The sequence below is a fragment of the Vipera ursinii genome, assembly GCF_947247035.1.
Source record: "Vipera ursinii genome assembly, chromosome: 4".
In the NCBI taxonomy this organism is placed as follows: Eukaryota; Metazoa; Chordata; class Lepidosauria; order Squamata; family Viperidae; genus Vipera; species Vipera ursinii.
Window position 1 is genome coordinate 53,643,851 of NC_139514.1, and position 13,846 is coordinate 53,657,696.

The 13,846-nt window shown below is 35.2% G+C and overlaps 1 protein-coding gene across 1 annotated transcript in view; it reads right to left on the reverse strand.

Annotated features, from left to right (window-relative positions):
• Positions 1–13,846, reverse strand: part of ERG (ETS transcription factor ERG) — a gene marked incomplete at its 5' end in the record, with an annotated part of 76,597 nt that overhangs the window by 9,329 nt on the left and 53,422 nt on the right. Inside the window, 5 exons of the mRNA XM_083361445.1 lie at positions 360–431; positions 3,101–3,181; positions 3,870–4,073; positions 5,950–6,098; positions 10,453–10,670. Of these exons, the coding sequence (XP_083217571.1) occupies positions 360–431; positions 3,101–3,181; positions 3,870–4,073; positions 5,950–6,098; positions 10,453–10,670 (724 nt within the window). The remainder of the gene's footprint in view (positions 1–359; positions 432–3,100; positions 3,182–3,869; positions 4,074–5,949; positions 6,099–10,452; positions 10,671–13,846) is intronic.

Genomic DNA, 13,846 nt, shown 5'->3' on the forward strand with positions numbered 1-13,846 from the left:
AGTGGAGCTGCCTTGGTTTCCTTGCTGAATTCCATAGGCACTGAGCAAATTCTGGATAAACAAAGGAAAAACGAAAACAGAAAATGTGATGCCTATTCAAGGTGAAGGGGGAAAGAATTCTGAGGAAGGAGAAAAATTGTTCGACAAGAGGAAGGCTATCACAGGAAGCAGAGTATCATCAAAGATTTCCTAAGACATCCTTTCCTAAATAATGTCACAGATACTGGTAGGGAATCTGGTGTGCCTTGGCAATGTGTGCTGAATTCTAAGTGGACAAAACTAGAATTATGTGTTAAAAGAAAAAAAAGATAAAAAATATCATAGATTGTATTGTAAAACATGTACACATCTCTGCATACCTGGCCTGGTGGTAATTCTTTGTGTTGCTTCAGGATAAACTGAAGTATTTGGAAAAATAAATGCTGCACCTCCTGGAAGCAAGAAAAAAAAGGCTCATGATAATATTGCTTTGCTATATATATTGAAATAAATTTGTCAATATCATGAATATTTGGCATGACATTTGTGAAGTTTGACTGCAACAGATGGTTTAATTTCACCTATCAAGTTCAAATGATATAAATAATTCCAATTAGAGCATTTTATACCAATATGTCAGCAGACTGCATATTTTACTGAATTACCCAATTGATGTATTAGGATAGAAGTTACTTGTTTAATACAAACATAGGTAACAACAGGTCTGCCAGACATACTATATACTGTACAATTATTTTCCTTAGAGTGTGTAACTCTTTCTGTGGTTTTGTGGTGACTCTTCATAGGTTGTTCTAGGGGAGGGGTGTAAGTTCACTGAGATATATATGGGCTCAAATCTCATGTAATCACTCAATAACTACATCTTTTATTGTTGTGATAAAGCTGAACTTTGTAAGAGATCAGAAGAACTTTTAATTACAAGCAGTGTGAGAAATGAATAAATACACATATGGGAATACAACACATTGATGTAGAGTAGAAAAGACATATCTCTGTGCTAATCTTTATACATGAAGAAATTTAACATAATATGGGCTATAACAGAGGAATTTGGGTTTAAAATCTCATTAGACATTAAACCCATTGGGTGACAATAGTCTAGGCATTGCCTCTTATTGCCTCCCAATTAAGCTAGTTGGTAAAACTGTTGTAATGATAAAATGGGGGAAGGCACCAGGCATACTGAATTACAAAGAAAATAAGGTAAAAATAAAATAATGGAATAAAGTTAACAACGAATTAAGTCATGAAATTTGGATTCTATTTAAAACAGTTTATCAAATTAGTTCCAGCTAAGTTATGAAATGCATGAAGTGTTTTAAGAATGATACATCACATCTCTTTTTAAAGGACAATTGCACAAAGCAAAACATGAATTGATGTCAAGTTGTTTAACATTTTATTAATTGCATTTTTAAGTCCTCAGTGAGCAAGTCTATATACTGTCTTGATTTATACTGGGCAAATCAAAAGACACATAAATATAATTATCATTGCTACTGCTTGTAATAATAATTATGTAAAGAAATAGAAAAAAATATCATGTGAAAAGTACTGTATATCCTACTTTCTTAAAAAGTCCCCAGAGCTAAGAATTATTATACAAGCTATTATTTCTGGTCACTAGAAATCATTAAAACTGTCAGGCATGATAACAAAAATGAGGTACCCTGAACTTTTATTTGATCAAATTAGAGATATTACATTACTGGATGCACAGTTCAAAAAAGGGCTTGTTTTAATTACAGGCAATTGAACTAAAATTAAACCTATACAATTTCTCTCTTTCCCCTACTATCTTTCTCTCTTTTAAAATCAATGATCTGATCTGATGGGCAAATAGCTCACAAGAATAGACCAGTTGAGTTTGTCTAGGAAGTTATCTAGTGATTCACAGTAGCAGTCCAATGTATTGTAACTAAAAAAAGGGGCTATGACAGAAGCTACATTAGTTACAGTGGTATAAAAGTTCTGAAAATATCTAGAATCCCAGGAAACTACAAGAATATTTGCTTGGCATACACAACAGTGGGTCTTAAGTGAGTGAAGGGACAAATCAAGAAATGCCTCCCTCTGGTATGATAAATGCTTGAGAAACTACATTATTTACTGCATACCATTAGATTGCACCATTTAAAAATATTCAAGGTAGTTCCACTGGTTTTAAAGGTACAGAAAGAATAAAGATTAAGCTTGCAAAAAGATTAGGACAACTGATATGTTTCAGCCTCTTAAATCCACAATCCTTTTTTTCACACATGAATTGCTTAATAAGTATCTGATCTCACTGTACATAGAACATCGTAATGTTAGGAAGCAAGCTGGGATAGAATGTTATTTTTTCCCCCTTCCATTTGCACATATACAATAACTTTTTTTCCCCATGGAAGACCAATCAAAAATTTAGTTCCTTCATTAATATAAGAGCCTTGGTGGAGCAGTGGGCTAATGCCTCCTTAAGTAACACCAGCTGCCTGCAATTAGTGCAGGTTCGAGTCCCACCAGGCTCAAGGTTGACTCAGCCTTCCATCCTTCCGAGGTAGGTAAAATGAGGACCCAGATTGTTGGGGGCAATAAGCTGACTTTGTAATAATGCCGCTTGGGGGGGTGTGTGAAAGCCCTAATAAGCAGGCATATACATAGAATGAAGGCTACTGCTAAGCTTGTAAGCCGCCCTGAGTCTTCGGAGAAGGGCGGGATATAAATGGAATTAAAATAAAATAAATAAAAATAAGAAAACTCGGCAAAAGCTGCCCTGCTGTTTTTTTTTTATTTACATGGTAGGAAAAACTACCAGGAGAACTAATGATGGGTATATTCCATGTGAGTCTCATAATTGTGCTCAAATAGATATGGGAAAGACATAGGTGAGTAACCCTTCTCTTCCCATTGTACAATATTGCCTCAAGAGTGCTAAATGTTTTACATGTTTATGAAGAAGCATTGGGTGTATGAAATTCCCATCAATATTAAAACATATATGGCAGTCTTAAGCACTCTGTGTTTTTTTTTTAAAAAATTCCAGTCAGCATGCATCTCTTAGACAGAAATCCTGAACTTTAAAAATGGCCTGTAAAAAGGGGAGCAGTGACAGCATTACCTGTATTTCTAGCATGCATTAACCGTGGAGAGTTTTGTAAAGCCTTATCAACATCATCTGAAGTCAAATGTGGAAGAGGAGCTACAAAACAAAAAGCAACACCAAGAATTTTAAAAAAAAGAATAGTCAAAATTATCTTACTAACCATTTTTTTTTAATATAATAGGACTGTTTGTGGCCATGAGTTCATTCATATCTTTGTGGGAATGAGTTTATGATTTTTCTATTGGAAGCAGGGAGTTTTAAGTCAGAATAATATTAAGGAGTGTCTTAATGACAATAGTCATTATGAATTCTGTGAAAAATATGTCATATTGGTGTTGCACTGCCTGATATTAAAATAATGGTCACTTACATTTTTAAAAAATTTAGAACCATTTTTCTATATGCCTTAAATAACCAATTTACTTCCTTCTTCTCCTACTTTTAAATGCTATATATTACTTTATATTATTTATATTTGAGGGGCTTTCCTTAAACCTGAAAAGATCAATTTTAATGGGAACTTCTAAAGGGCTCATTTTCTTGCACAGAACACATGGCTGAATATACTCAAAATCAGTATGTCTATGGTTTCACTTAGAGTTAACATTTCAGAAATGGAAAGAAAGCAAGGTTATGTGACCAGAAAAAGACATTATTACCCATTCTAATTATATAAAATGTATAATGCTTTAGTTTTCATTGTCTTAAAAATAATCAATAGTTTCCTAACCGGAAGAATTTAGCATACATCTTTAAAGGAGAGTTAGACATATTTATTTCTTACTTTCTCTGAGGTAGTGTAGGTGTGAAAGAAGAATGTCTGCATTGTAGCTTGGTGTGAGCCTCTGGAAGTCATCTTTGGTCATCTTACACAACTCCTTTCCATCAATATCTTGAAATAGCATGATGTCCACATCTGGGAGGCCATATTCCTTGACAGCCCATTCTAGCCACTGGCGTACATGATCTGTGCTCCATAATGTAGGATCTATTTTGAAAACAGAAAACAGAAAATGCATTTTATTAAAGTTGTGAAAAAAGATCTTTCCCCAGGGCAAACATGTTCTGATACTGATTAATTTTACTGAAATAATCCTAGAATTCTTTCTTTTATTGAGTTAAAAAACTATGTGTACTAGAAGACTCCGGGGACAGATTTGTTCTTGAATTTCAGAGAGAGAGAGAGAGAGAGAAACAGACAGACAGACAGACAGAGAGAAATGGGTGGGGAAGGAACCTTAAAATAGATTTGCAAAAAGGGGGGGGAAATTGTGTGTGTGTGTGTGTGTGTGTGTGTGTGTATAAAGGGAAAAGCCTTTGATGTTAAATAATTGGAATATCAACTAAAGGTATATAATATAATTAACCTATCTCCACCAGCTAATTGATACATTATTCTCTTTTGTATATGGGCACTTTTGTAGATTTTGTTCCTCCTTCCTAAATTTATTTGCCACCCATTTCATTTAGAAGTGACTTTGGGCGGCTTACAGCGTAAAAACATTAAAATCATCAAAGATAAATATTCCTGACATTAACCATTAGTAAATATTTGCACTAGAAGAGATCTTTAGCAATTTTCTGTAGTATTTTCCCTATTGCAGTGTGGACTATCTGAAATATACTATGCATATTTGTGGTTTGTGGACCACAGCAAAATCAACTGAATTAAACAAACTCATCACATAGTATTTTATTACTTAAATGTAAAATAGGTTTTTCTTATTTTCAGATTCTGAGAAGCAGGCATATATTTAGACTATGTGCCATGACAACCAGCATGATGTTCTCTGAAAGTTTTGACAGCAACTGAAATAAATATTTTTCTTCAACATGTCTGAATACAGAAGATCAGGAAATGGTAGGTGCTGGTAGAAGAATAATAGTATGACAAACTGAATGAGTTTTTCTTGGTATTTTATGTGTTTATTGTTTTTTTGTTTAGATTCTTTTTTATACTTTGATTTATTAAGTATTTTTATTAAATCATTATTGTTACCAATTGTTAAGACTGTTAACAATTGTCAACAATGTTGAATGAGGCATAAAGGCATAAAATGAAACACATAATAATAAGCCTTTCACTTCATTTGGCAGTCCTTCTGTTTTTTTCTTCCTTTTGTAATCATATGTCCTTGAATTTAACTGTTCTAATAAAATCCTACATAGCATTTTCAGACAAAAACAGGCAAAGCATAACTTGCCTATAGTCTCCTGTTTCCCCAGGATAATCATAATTCGAATGCAATGATCCAAATCAACAATACCAAACATACTGATTTTTGGCAGAAACTTAAGAGAAAAATTATATAAATATAATTACAAAAACCCTATAAGAATAAGGGTAAAACAAGTCAAAAATTCCTGTCTCGCTTCCAAGGATCTCATTTTCTCAGTGTTTTGTTTCTTCCAACCTTTGTCCTTTGAAAAAAAATAAGGTAAACAAGTTTTCCTTGTTTTTTTAACCCTAGGTGTTTGCCAATATATTAGTCTGTACATTGTCTTCTTCTTCTTCTTCTTCTTCTTCTTCTTCTTCTTCTTCTTCTTCTTCTTCTTCTTCTTCTTCTTCTTCTTCTTCTTCTTCTTCTCCTCCTCCTCCTCCTCCTCCTCCTCCTCCTCCTCCTCCTCCTCCTCCTCCTCCTCCTCCTCCTCCTCCTTATTTTGGAGATGTTGAAAACAACACAATTTTACCAACATTAAACACTATGCTGTTAATTTAAATGGACAAGAATTAAGTGTATGCTCTAGTTGTGTTCTGAAATCAGTATGGGACTTGGACATTCCTAATGTGAATGGATGGTCTCTACTGTATTTAGTGATAAGGTACATTGTCCTTAAACAGTTATTTAAAAATATTTGCTCACCTGCTGGAACAATAACTCTTCGTTCATTGGTGGTCATATTTGGTGGAGGGATGTGCTTTTCTTCCATATAGTTTCCATAGTTCATGCCAACATTGTCAGTGTTAGTCATCTTTCCACTTTTTGTCACACTGCAATTATCAGGGGAACTCCTAAGGAAACAATTTAAAAATTCCCAGATAATATAGAATATTTAAAAAATAAATTAGGAGATTCAACTTTAAGAGTGTCCTATTGTTTTTTAAAAAATATTTAAATATCCTTACTTTGCTTCCATAATATTGCACAAGTCACTGAAATGCAAAATATTATAACTCAACATAAAACAATATGATTAAAATATCCATAATATCAACAGATAAATCTATACTACACAGTAAATAAAAGCCTATTTGCCCAATATTGAGATCAGATTACATTTACACTAGTTTGTCCCAGAATATTTGTTATCTTAAATTTATTTACAACTTGAAAAGGTAGATTTCCGACTAGTCCTCTCTGTAGCCACATGATCAAGATTTGGGCATTGGCAACTTGCACAGCATCTCTTGGTCATGTGATTACCATTTGCAACCTTCCCAGCTGGCTTCTGACAAGCACTTGGTTGTCCTTATCTTATAATTTGGAAATAATTGAGTCATATAGTCAACTCTTACATTGTGCAAAATTAAGTTCATTATTTCAAATTAAGTGCAAGACAGCAGTTATAAGCCACTGAAGTAGTTTACCTAACAGCTATACAGTTTCAGGAAAGTGCTTCATTCTGACAAAGGTTTATGATCATCACTCTTTTAAAATAGCTTCCAAAAACCACAAAGGTCTCTGCTTCTAAACACCAGAAGAGTGTAGTTGCCTCACTTCACTTCACTCAAAGAAATGGGCTTCTGCCCAGCCAGCCACAAATTCCCACTAACTAGGCAGGTGATGGGCAAAGAAATAAACCTTCTTTGACTTATTTAATAAAAAGATTAATTGGTCATACTAATGTTAATAATTTACCAAGAATAGCAATAGCATTTAGACTTATTTACCACTTCACAGTGCTTTGTAGCCCTCTCTAAGCGGTTTACAGAGTCACCATACTGACCTCAAAAGCTGGCTCCTCATTTTACTGACCTCAGAAGGATGGAAGGCTGAGTCAACCTTGGGCTGGTGAGGAGCAAACCCAGGCAGTCAGCAGAGTTAGCCTGCAATACTGCATTCTAACCGCTGTGCCACCATGGCTCTTCCAATAAGAACCCCAGTAAAAGGCAGAGCAGGAACCACAAAACACAATTTGAACTTGAATTCATCTTCCTTCCTTCCTTCCTTCCTTCCTTCCTTCCTTCCTTCCTTCCTTCCTTCCTTCCTTCCTTCCTGCCTGCCTGCCTGCCTGCCTACCTGCCTCCCCATTACCTCTTGCCGTCTTGCTACTGCATTCCTCCAAACTCATTCGTCCAAACTTCACCTTCTCTGAGTCAGTATCTTTTGTTCGTACTTGCTCTTGGTATCTATGGTGATTCTTAGTCATCCAGGTCATGGCTGTCCCTAAAGTGCTTTTTCAAAAGGCAATTGGATTTTGTTTTTCCCTGAAAACATTTCACTTCTCATCCAAAAAGCTTCTTCAGTTCTGACCTAATGGTGGAAAATGGAAGGATTTATATTCCTTGCAGTCATCTGGTCATTAGCACTCCTTCTGAGAGTTGTTGAGGACTCTTGGAAGTTTACCTGTGCCCTCAGGGTCACCTGAATAGTGCAAATGGATGTGGAACCTTCTTGGAACTGCTGAAAAGATTGTGTTGTAAACAGGAGATAGGTGGCGTTGTATCACTCCCCTGCTGTTGAGAGAGGGCTGTTCAATCTTAATGTAGATGGCCTTTTTGACCCCTTTGATTTGAAAGAGGGGTTAAAGAGGCCATCTACATTAAGACTGAACAGACCTTTCTCAACATAGGGGGAGGGATAAGACACCACCTCAGTGCCCCTAAGGGCACAGATAAATCTCCACATGGCCTCAATGACTAAGAAAGAGTACTAACAACCAGATGACTGCAAGCAATATACATTCTTCCATCTTCCACCATTCAGTTAGAACTGAGAAGGTTCTTGGAGAAGCAAAAAGTCTTTAAAAAAACAAAGTCCAGATACCTTTTGAAAAAGCACCTTTAAAATACTTGCTCTTAGCTTTCCAGCCACTGCCATAACCATGTTTCCTCTTATAAGAAAATGAGAATTGCATCTGTTGTTTCTGAATGCTAGAAATACTTCAAAGCCAAACTCCAACTTCCATTTGCTTATGTTCTATGCTTCCTTTAGATTTTCTCTATAGGAACCAAATACATTTTGAGAAATAAAGACAATTGGTAGCATGACTTTATTTTGAGCCATTAACAGTCCATTCATGTCTACCTAACTAAAAATAAAGTGAATAAAGGTAAATCATAAATAATAATAGGTAAATGCATTTAGAAGCTATCAGGAAGCTCTGTGGTCTCAAGGCTCCATTATTATCTATGCCTGGCATATTCAGTTAGTGCAATTTTAAGTGTAAAGGAAAGAACAAAGCATTCTTTTAATACTGTTAATACTGTAGTCGCATTCTGTTATAAATACATGCTATTCTTCTTCAAGAAAACTAACAATATATTCATTAATACCAAGGGTATGTAAAATTTTCTAAACATGAAATATTCCACACTCGAAACACTCACTCTGACTATTCTAAGCTAAGAATATAACAACATTATGGTGTCCTAGAACAGAGCAGAACAGAACAGTACAAAACAGAATAATAACTTTATTGTCACTTTGAATGTACACTGATCGGCATATATTAAAATGAAATTTTGTTGCATACAGCTCTCAGAGGGTCACCACTTCCAATATACGCTACATAAATATGACAAAAATAAATACAGAATTATGCATATACCCACATACAGTGCTTTTTTTGTAAAAAAAAAAAAGTGCCGGAACTCACACACGTCATACAACCCGCCTTGCCTACCCGACAAGGTTTCATCCGAAAAAGGTGCCGGAACTACATTCTGGGTGTTCTATGACAAAAAAAGCCCTGCCCACATATATTATATGACACAGAGAAACAACACAGTCTAGTTCAGATTGTGTTTATATATGTGCATGGTGAGAAAAATGAACCTTGCAAGTTTACCAGATGGATGGCATAGGGAACAAAGCTATTACACAATTGGTAGTCCTGCTAAAAATACTTTGAAACCTCCTCCCAGAGGGAAGCAACAGAAACAGACCATGAAGTGGGTGTGTGGGGTCTCTAACAATGCTTTGAGCTCTAAGCACGTAGAGCTTATAAGCAGCATCCTGAATACCGGGAAGTGAAATTCCTATGATCTTCTCGGCCAGTGATGGCAAACCTTTTAGAGACCGAGTGCCCAAACTGCAACCCAAAACCCACTTATGTATCATTGGGTGCCGGGTGGGTGTGGCCCATTGGGTGGGTGTGGCCCATTGGGTGGGTGTGGCGTATTGGGTGGGTGTGGCTGCGGTGGTAACGGCAGACTGGGTGTGACTAAAAAGTTCAATCAATCAATTCCAACTTTGCAAAATCTTTTTTTCCTGCAAGAAGTTGAAATTGATTGATTGAACCTTTTTTTTTTTTGCACATGCCAGCAGAGGCCTAAAGCAAAAAGGTTTTATAAAATCCAGCTGAAGGCCTAGGACTGGGGCGATGGTGCGCATACCCACAGAGATGGCTCTGCGTGCTACCTGTGGCACGCATGCCATAGGTTCACCACCACGGTTCTCGGCTATCCTTACTAATCTCTGTATGGACTATCTGAGGTTTACCAATTCTGCCTTTTTTTAACATATTAGAAAAAGGTAAAATCAAAAATCAAAAAGCATATACCCTTGCCTAAAATGTGCATGTATTAATTTATAAATTTTATAAATTTAAAATACACAAGGCATCCTACCATAAGAAACAAGACAATGAAAAGGGAAACTGTATGTAATCTGTGGCTAATGGTTGCTGTTGTTTAGCAATTCTAATCCTAGTATTTTATCTTCATGTGATTATGATCATTATGTGCCTTCGAGTCATTGTCGGCTCTTAGCAACCACATAGATATACTTCTTATCTTATTGTAGACTGGCTTTCCCACTAAATATGGCCTCACCTTCAGTTAAATAGGACATGCATCCACTTTAAATATGGAAAGATGGTTTATAGAAACTTACAGTATTGGACTCAAGGTCAAGGCTAACCAAAGGCATGCAGAGAAGGCAAGTGAATTCATAATGGCAACATATCAAAGCTGGATGGTGCATAGCTTTTGTCTAATTTACCTCTGTGTTTGCATGTGTGTAATTTCATACTTAAATAAACACGGCATCTCCCTTATTTTTTTCCCTTGGAAAGAGAAATAGGAGACAGACAAGTAATTCAAAGGCTTGCTCCTAATTTCATACTCTGGAAAATTCCCAGGGAAATGCATGTAGAAACAAATTAAAATAAAGCTCTATTTCACATTTTTACTTATTTATTACCTTGAGCCATTAACTTGATTTGAGGGGCATTCCATTTTTATGGTGACTCTGGCTGGAGGCTGGGATAGCCAGTCCTGTTGGGGGATACGTGGACTCATCTTTGATGTTTGCCCATATTCACTGGAAGAAGAAGCTGTCATCTCTGACTTAGCAAGATGGGAAGTCCCGTAGGCACACTCAAACAAAGACTGATCTTCACTTACAACTGATAATGCTTCCTGAAATTAAAAAAAAGGAAAAACAACCCAAATTGATTAAATTAATAATTAATTTATTATTAAATAATTGTGCCTCCAGGGCAACTAATAAAAACTAAAAGAAATAAAGAACCCATCTAAAGGAAGAAGGAAAATTTAGCACATAGGCAGGTTCAGTTTTAAAAATAAGGCACTTCTACATTCAATTCATTAGAATCTGGAATTATGAGGTTACAAAGTTGAATTTTATCGTCCATGGAGTGATACTTGTCTCTGTGTTACGAAAGTTCCCCATTAGTGCTTATTTCCTTATTTTTTTCTTTGTTTGTTTTAGCCTGTATCCTTAATGATGCATTGATAATTTATATTTACCTACATATTTTGAATACAGCTATAAGGTGCAAGTGAGCATGAGAGCATGAGAAAGAAAGAAAGAAAGAAAGAAAGAAAGAAAGAAAGAAAGAAAGAAAGAAAGAAAGAAAGAAAGAAAGAAAGCTACCAAGTAACTGGTGTCTTTACTAATATGCCAGTTATTCCTCATAGCTAAGAACAGAGACGGAATGGACCAGGAATGTGTGGCTAAAACTAGCATTCCATACAAATAACATGTCTTTCAGATGTCACATATGTATATAAATATATTCCACTATTTTCTATTTTTTGAAAATCAATAGGAAAAGTCACATTTTTAAAAAGTAAGAAAAGTTTTTGTTAAAATTTTTGTGAACTAGGAGCTCGATATTTTCTGCAGGTTACTAACTTTAGCAATATAACAAGTGTGTTTCCTACAAATCCTTCCGTTATCTTTTGCAGTACTGCCAACTTTCCAGGAAAACAAAGCATGAACTCCAAGCAACCCATGTCCATAAAACAATGTGCCTCTGCAAGAAGAATGAAGCTGCAGCTTTGATTGGTTTTGTAAAAAGCTCTGAGAAGGGGTGGGGGTGGGGGGACAGGTAGAAGGAACTTCAGCTGAAATTGGAAAAGCTGTACAACTGTAAAGACAGAACAGGCACATTGCCAGCCATTTCAAAAGATTGAGGTTTCCAAGTCAGCCAAACAGGTAACTGAAGGGGTTTTTATTATTATTATTATTTCCAGGAATACTTCTAATATTTCAGCATTAAAAACCAACAACATTTTCAAGGTAATAAGCAGCATATGCTTAATATTACAAATGAAATATGGACACCAAACCATTAAAGGAACAACTGACATGAGCATCAGCTCATGTCAGGTAAAGCATACCACTTCATCAGTTTAAGTAAAAATTGGACAAAGATTTAAACTATATGTAATATATTAACTAGAAGGACATGTGTAGAGCAAACCTATCAGAACTAACTTAAGTTCTACTAATTTCCAGGGGTCTAAATCAAATACAACTTAAATAATAAACTAATGTTTATTAACATTTTAGAAATCATACTTAACATTGATATAAACATTGAAGTCTTTATCTCTCATCTGTCCAGGATCAAATATCTTCAACTGATTCTTAATAATAAAACTTTTCCTTAAAATTATAACTGGGTTCTTTCCAAACAATTGCATCTCATTCCCCCAAATCATAGAACTCTGTTGTGAATATCTCTGCAGCTCTTGTTCAAGTTTTCACTGAATCGCAATATCTCTTAACCAGTGCATTTTTTGTAAAAGAAACTCACACGTCATACAACCCACCTTGCCTACCCTACAAGGTTCCATCCAAAAAAGGTGCTGGAACTCCGTTCTGAGCGTTCTATGACAAAAAAGCCCTGCTCTTAGCAGTTGCCTTCTGATTGCATATAAAGTTCTATTCCACAGTCTCCATCAGTTTTCTTAAGAAACTCCAGTTTATTACTGATCCATATTGACATCTTTAAGCCTTTTGAATTTATGCTTCTTTCTGCTTTCTTTAATGAGCCTGCAATTCTCTTTTTCCTTCAATTCTGTCAGCAACAAATTGACTTCCAATCCACCCAAGTGTAAGTCTGATTTAGCTAACTAGTACCTGTATCTGAGTATCATCCTTAGATTGATTTATGACTGTTATTAAATCATCAAATCTTTTATCTACGTAAATTTTCATGGATTGATTTTGGTGATTTTTTTTTCTGATATCATATGTATTTTTATATTATCACCAGAATTTATGTAAGAGCACTACTCCTTCATAAGACCTGATGACCTCTCATGTTATTTACTTTTAAATAAATAATTTTATTTTGGTGTTCTACATATTTTATCCATATGGACCATGCCAACTGCTTAATTGTCCTTTGAATGAAATGTTTTTAAAATAAACAGGAGGTTAAAAGCTAGTTATATTACAGCACAGGGAAAAAGATTTCATTTTGATGTTTCCCAAGTAAACCAGGAAAAAGAGATCATGTGTCAAGGCATATTGCCGATCATGTAGGCTTTTTTGCCATCAATTAGAGAAATCACTATCTCTAGGACTTTTAAGAAAAAAGACATAGTGCTGAAATCAGTACAACACAGGAAATAAAGTCTATTCTGTGGTCACAGGCATATATCCACATATCCATGCTAAAGGTAGGATGCAAATGGGACTTCCATGTACACAGAAATAGTGATCTAAATAAGCAGATAGATGTAATGGGAAAGTTGGATCCTATGATAATAAGAAATGTAATACTTATTGAAAGCCTAAGTTATGTAGAAGAAAATCCTATAGTAAAGCTTTCCAAGTAGTGGACATAACTATGACAAATAAATAGTTGCCACAGAATAAACCAAGCTATAAGTATGCAAGCGTTTGAGGGTTGTTGTTGTTTTTTAAAAAAAAACAGCATTAAAGTTGTATTGGAAAATTTGAAAAAGTAGTTTATTAAAAATGTTATCTAATTACTTTTTAATTATTAGATTTTATTTTAAAAATGATCATATTTGTTCTCCATGAAATAAACGTCACAAAGAAAAACTTCAGAATATATTTTAATTAGTGCCTTGAAAAACCTAAAACCATAGACTGAGCCAAAGAAAACATCTGAAGTATCCATCCCCTTGCTACACTGAACATGAGTTTTACACAATACATTGGGCAGATGCCAGCTATGCTTCCTTTTAGATGTTTTTGAAAAATAAAATTAAGCCTTGTACACCAGACTTAGATGCTTGCTAAATCAGGACTGTAAATTAAGAGTGCAAAAACGGGTCTGCTTGATCACAGCAAGGGTCTACGTACTTCAGCA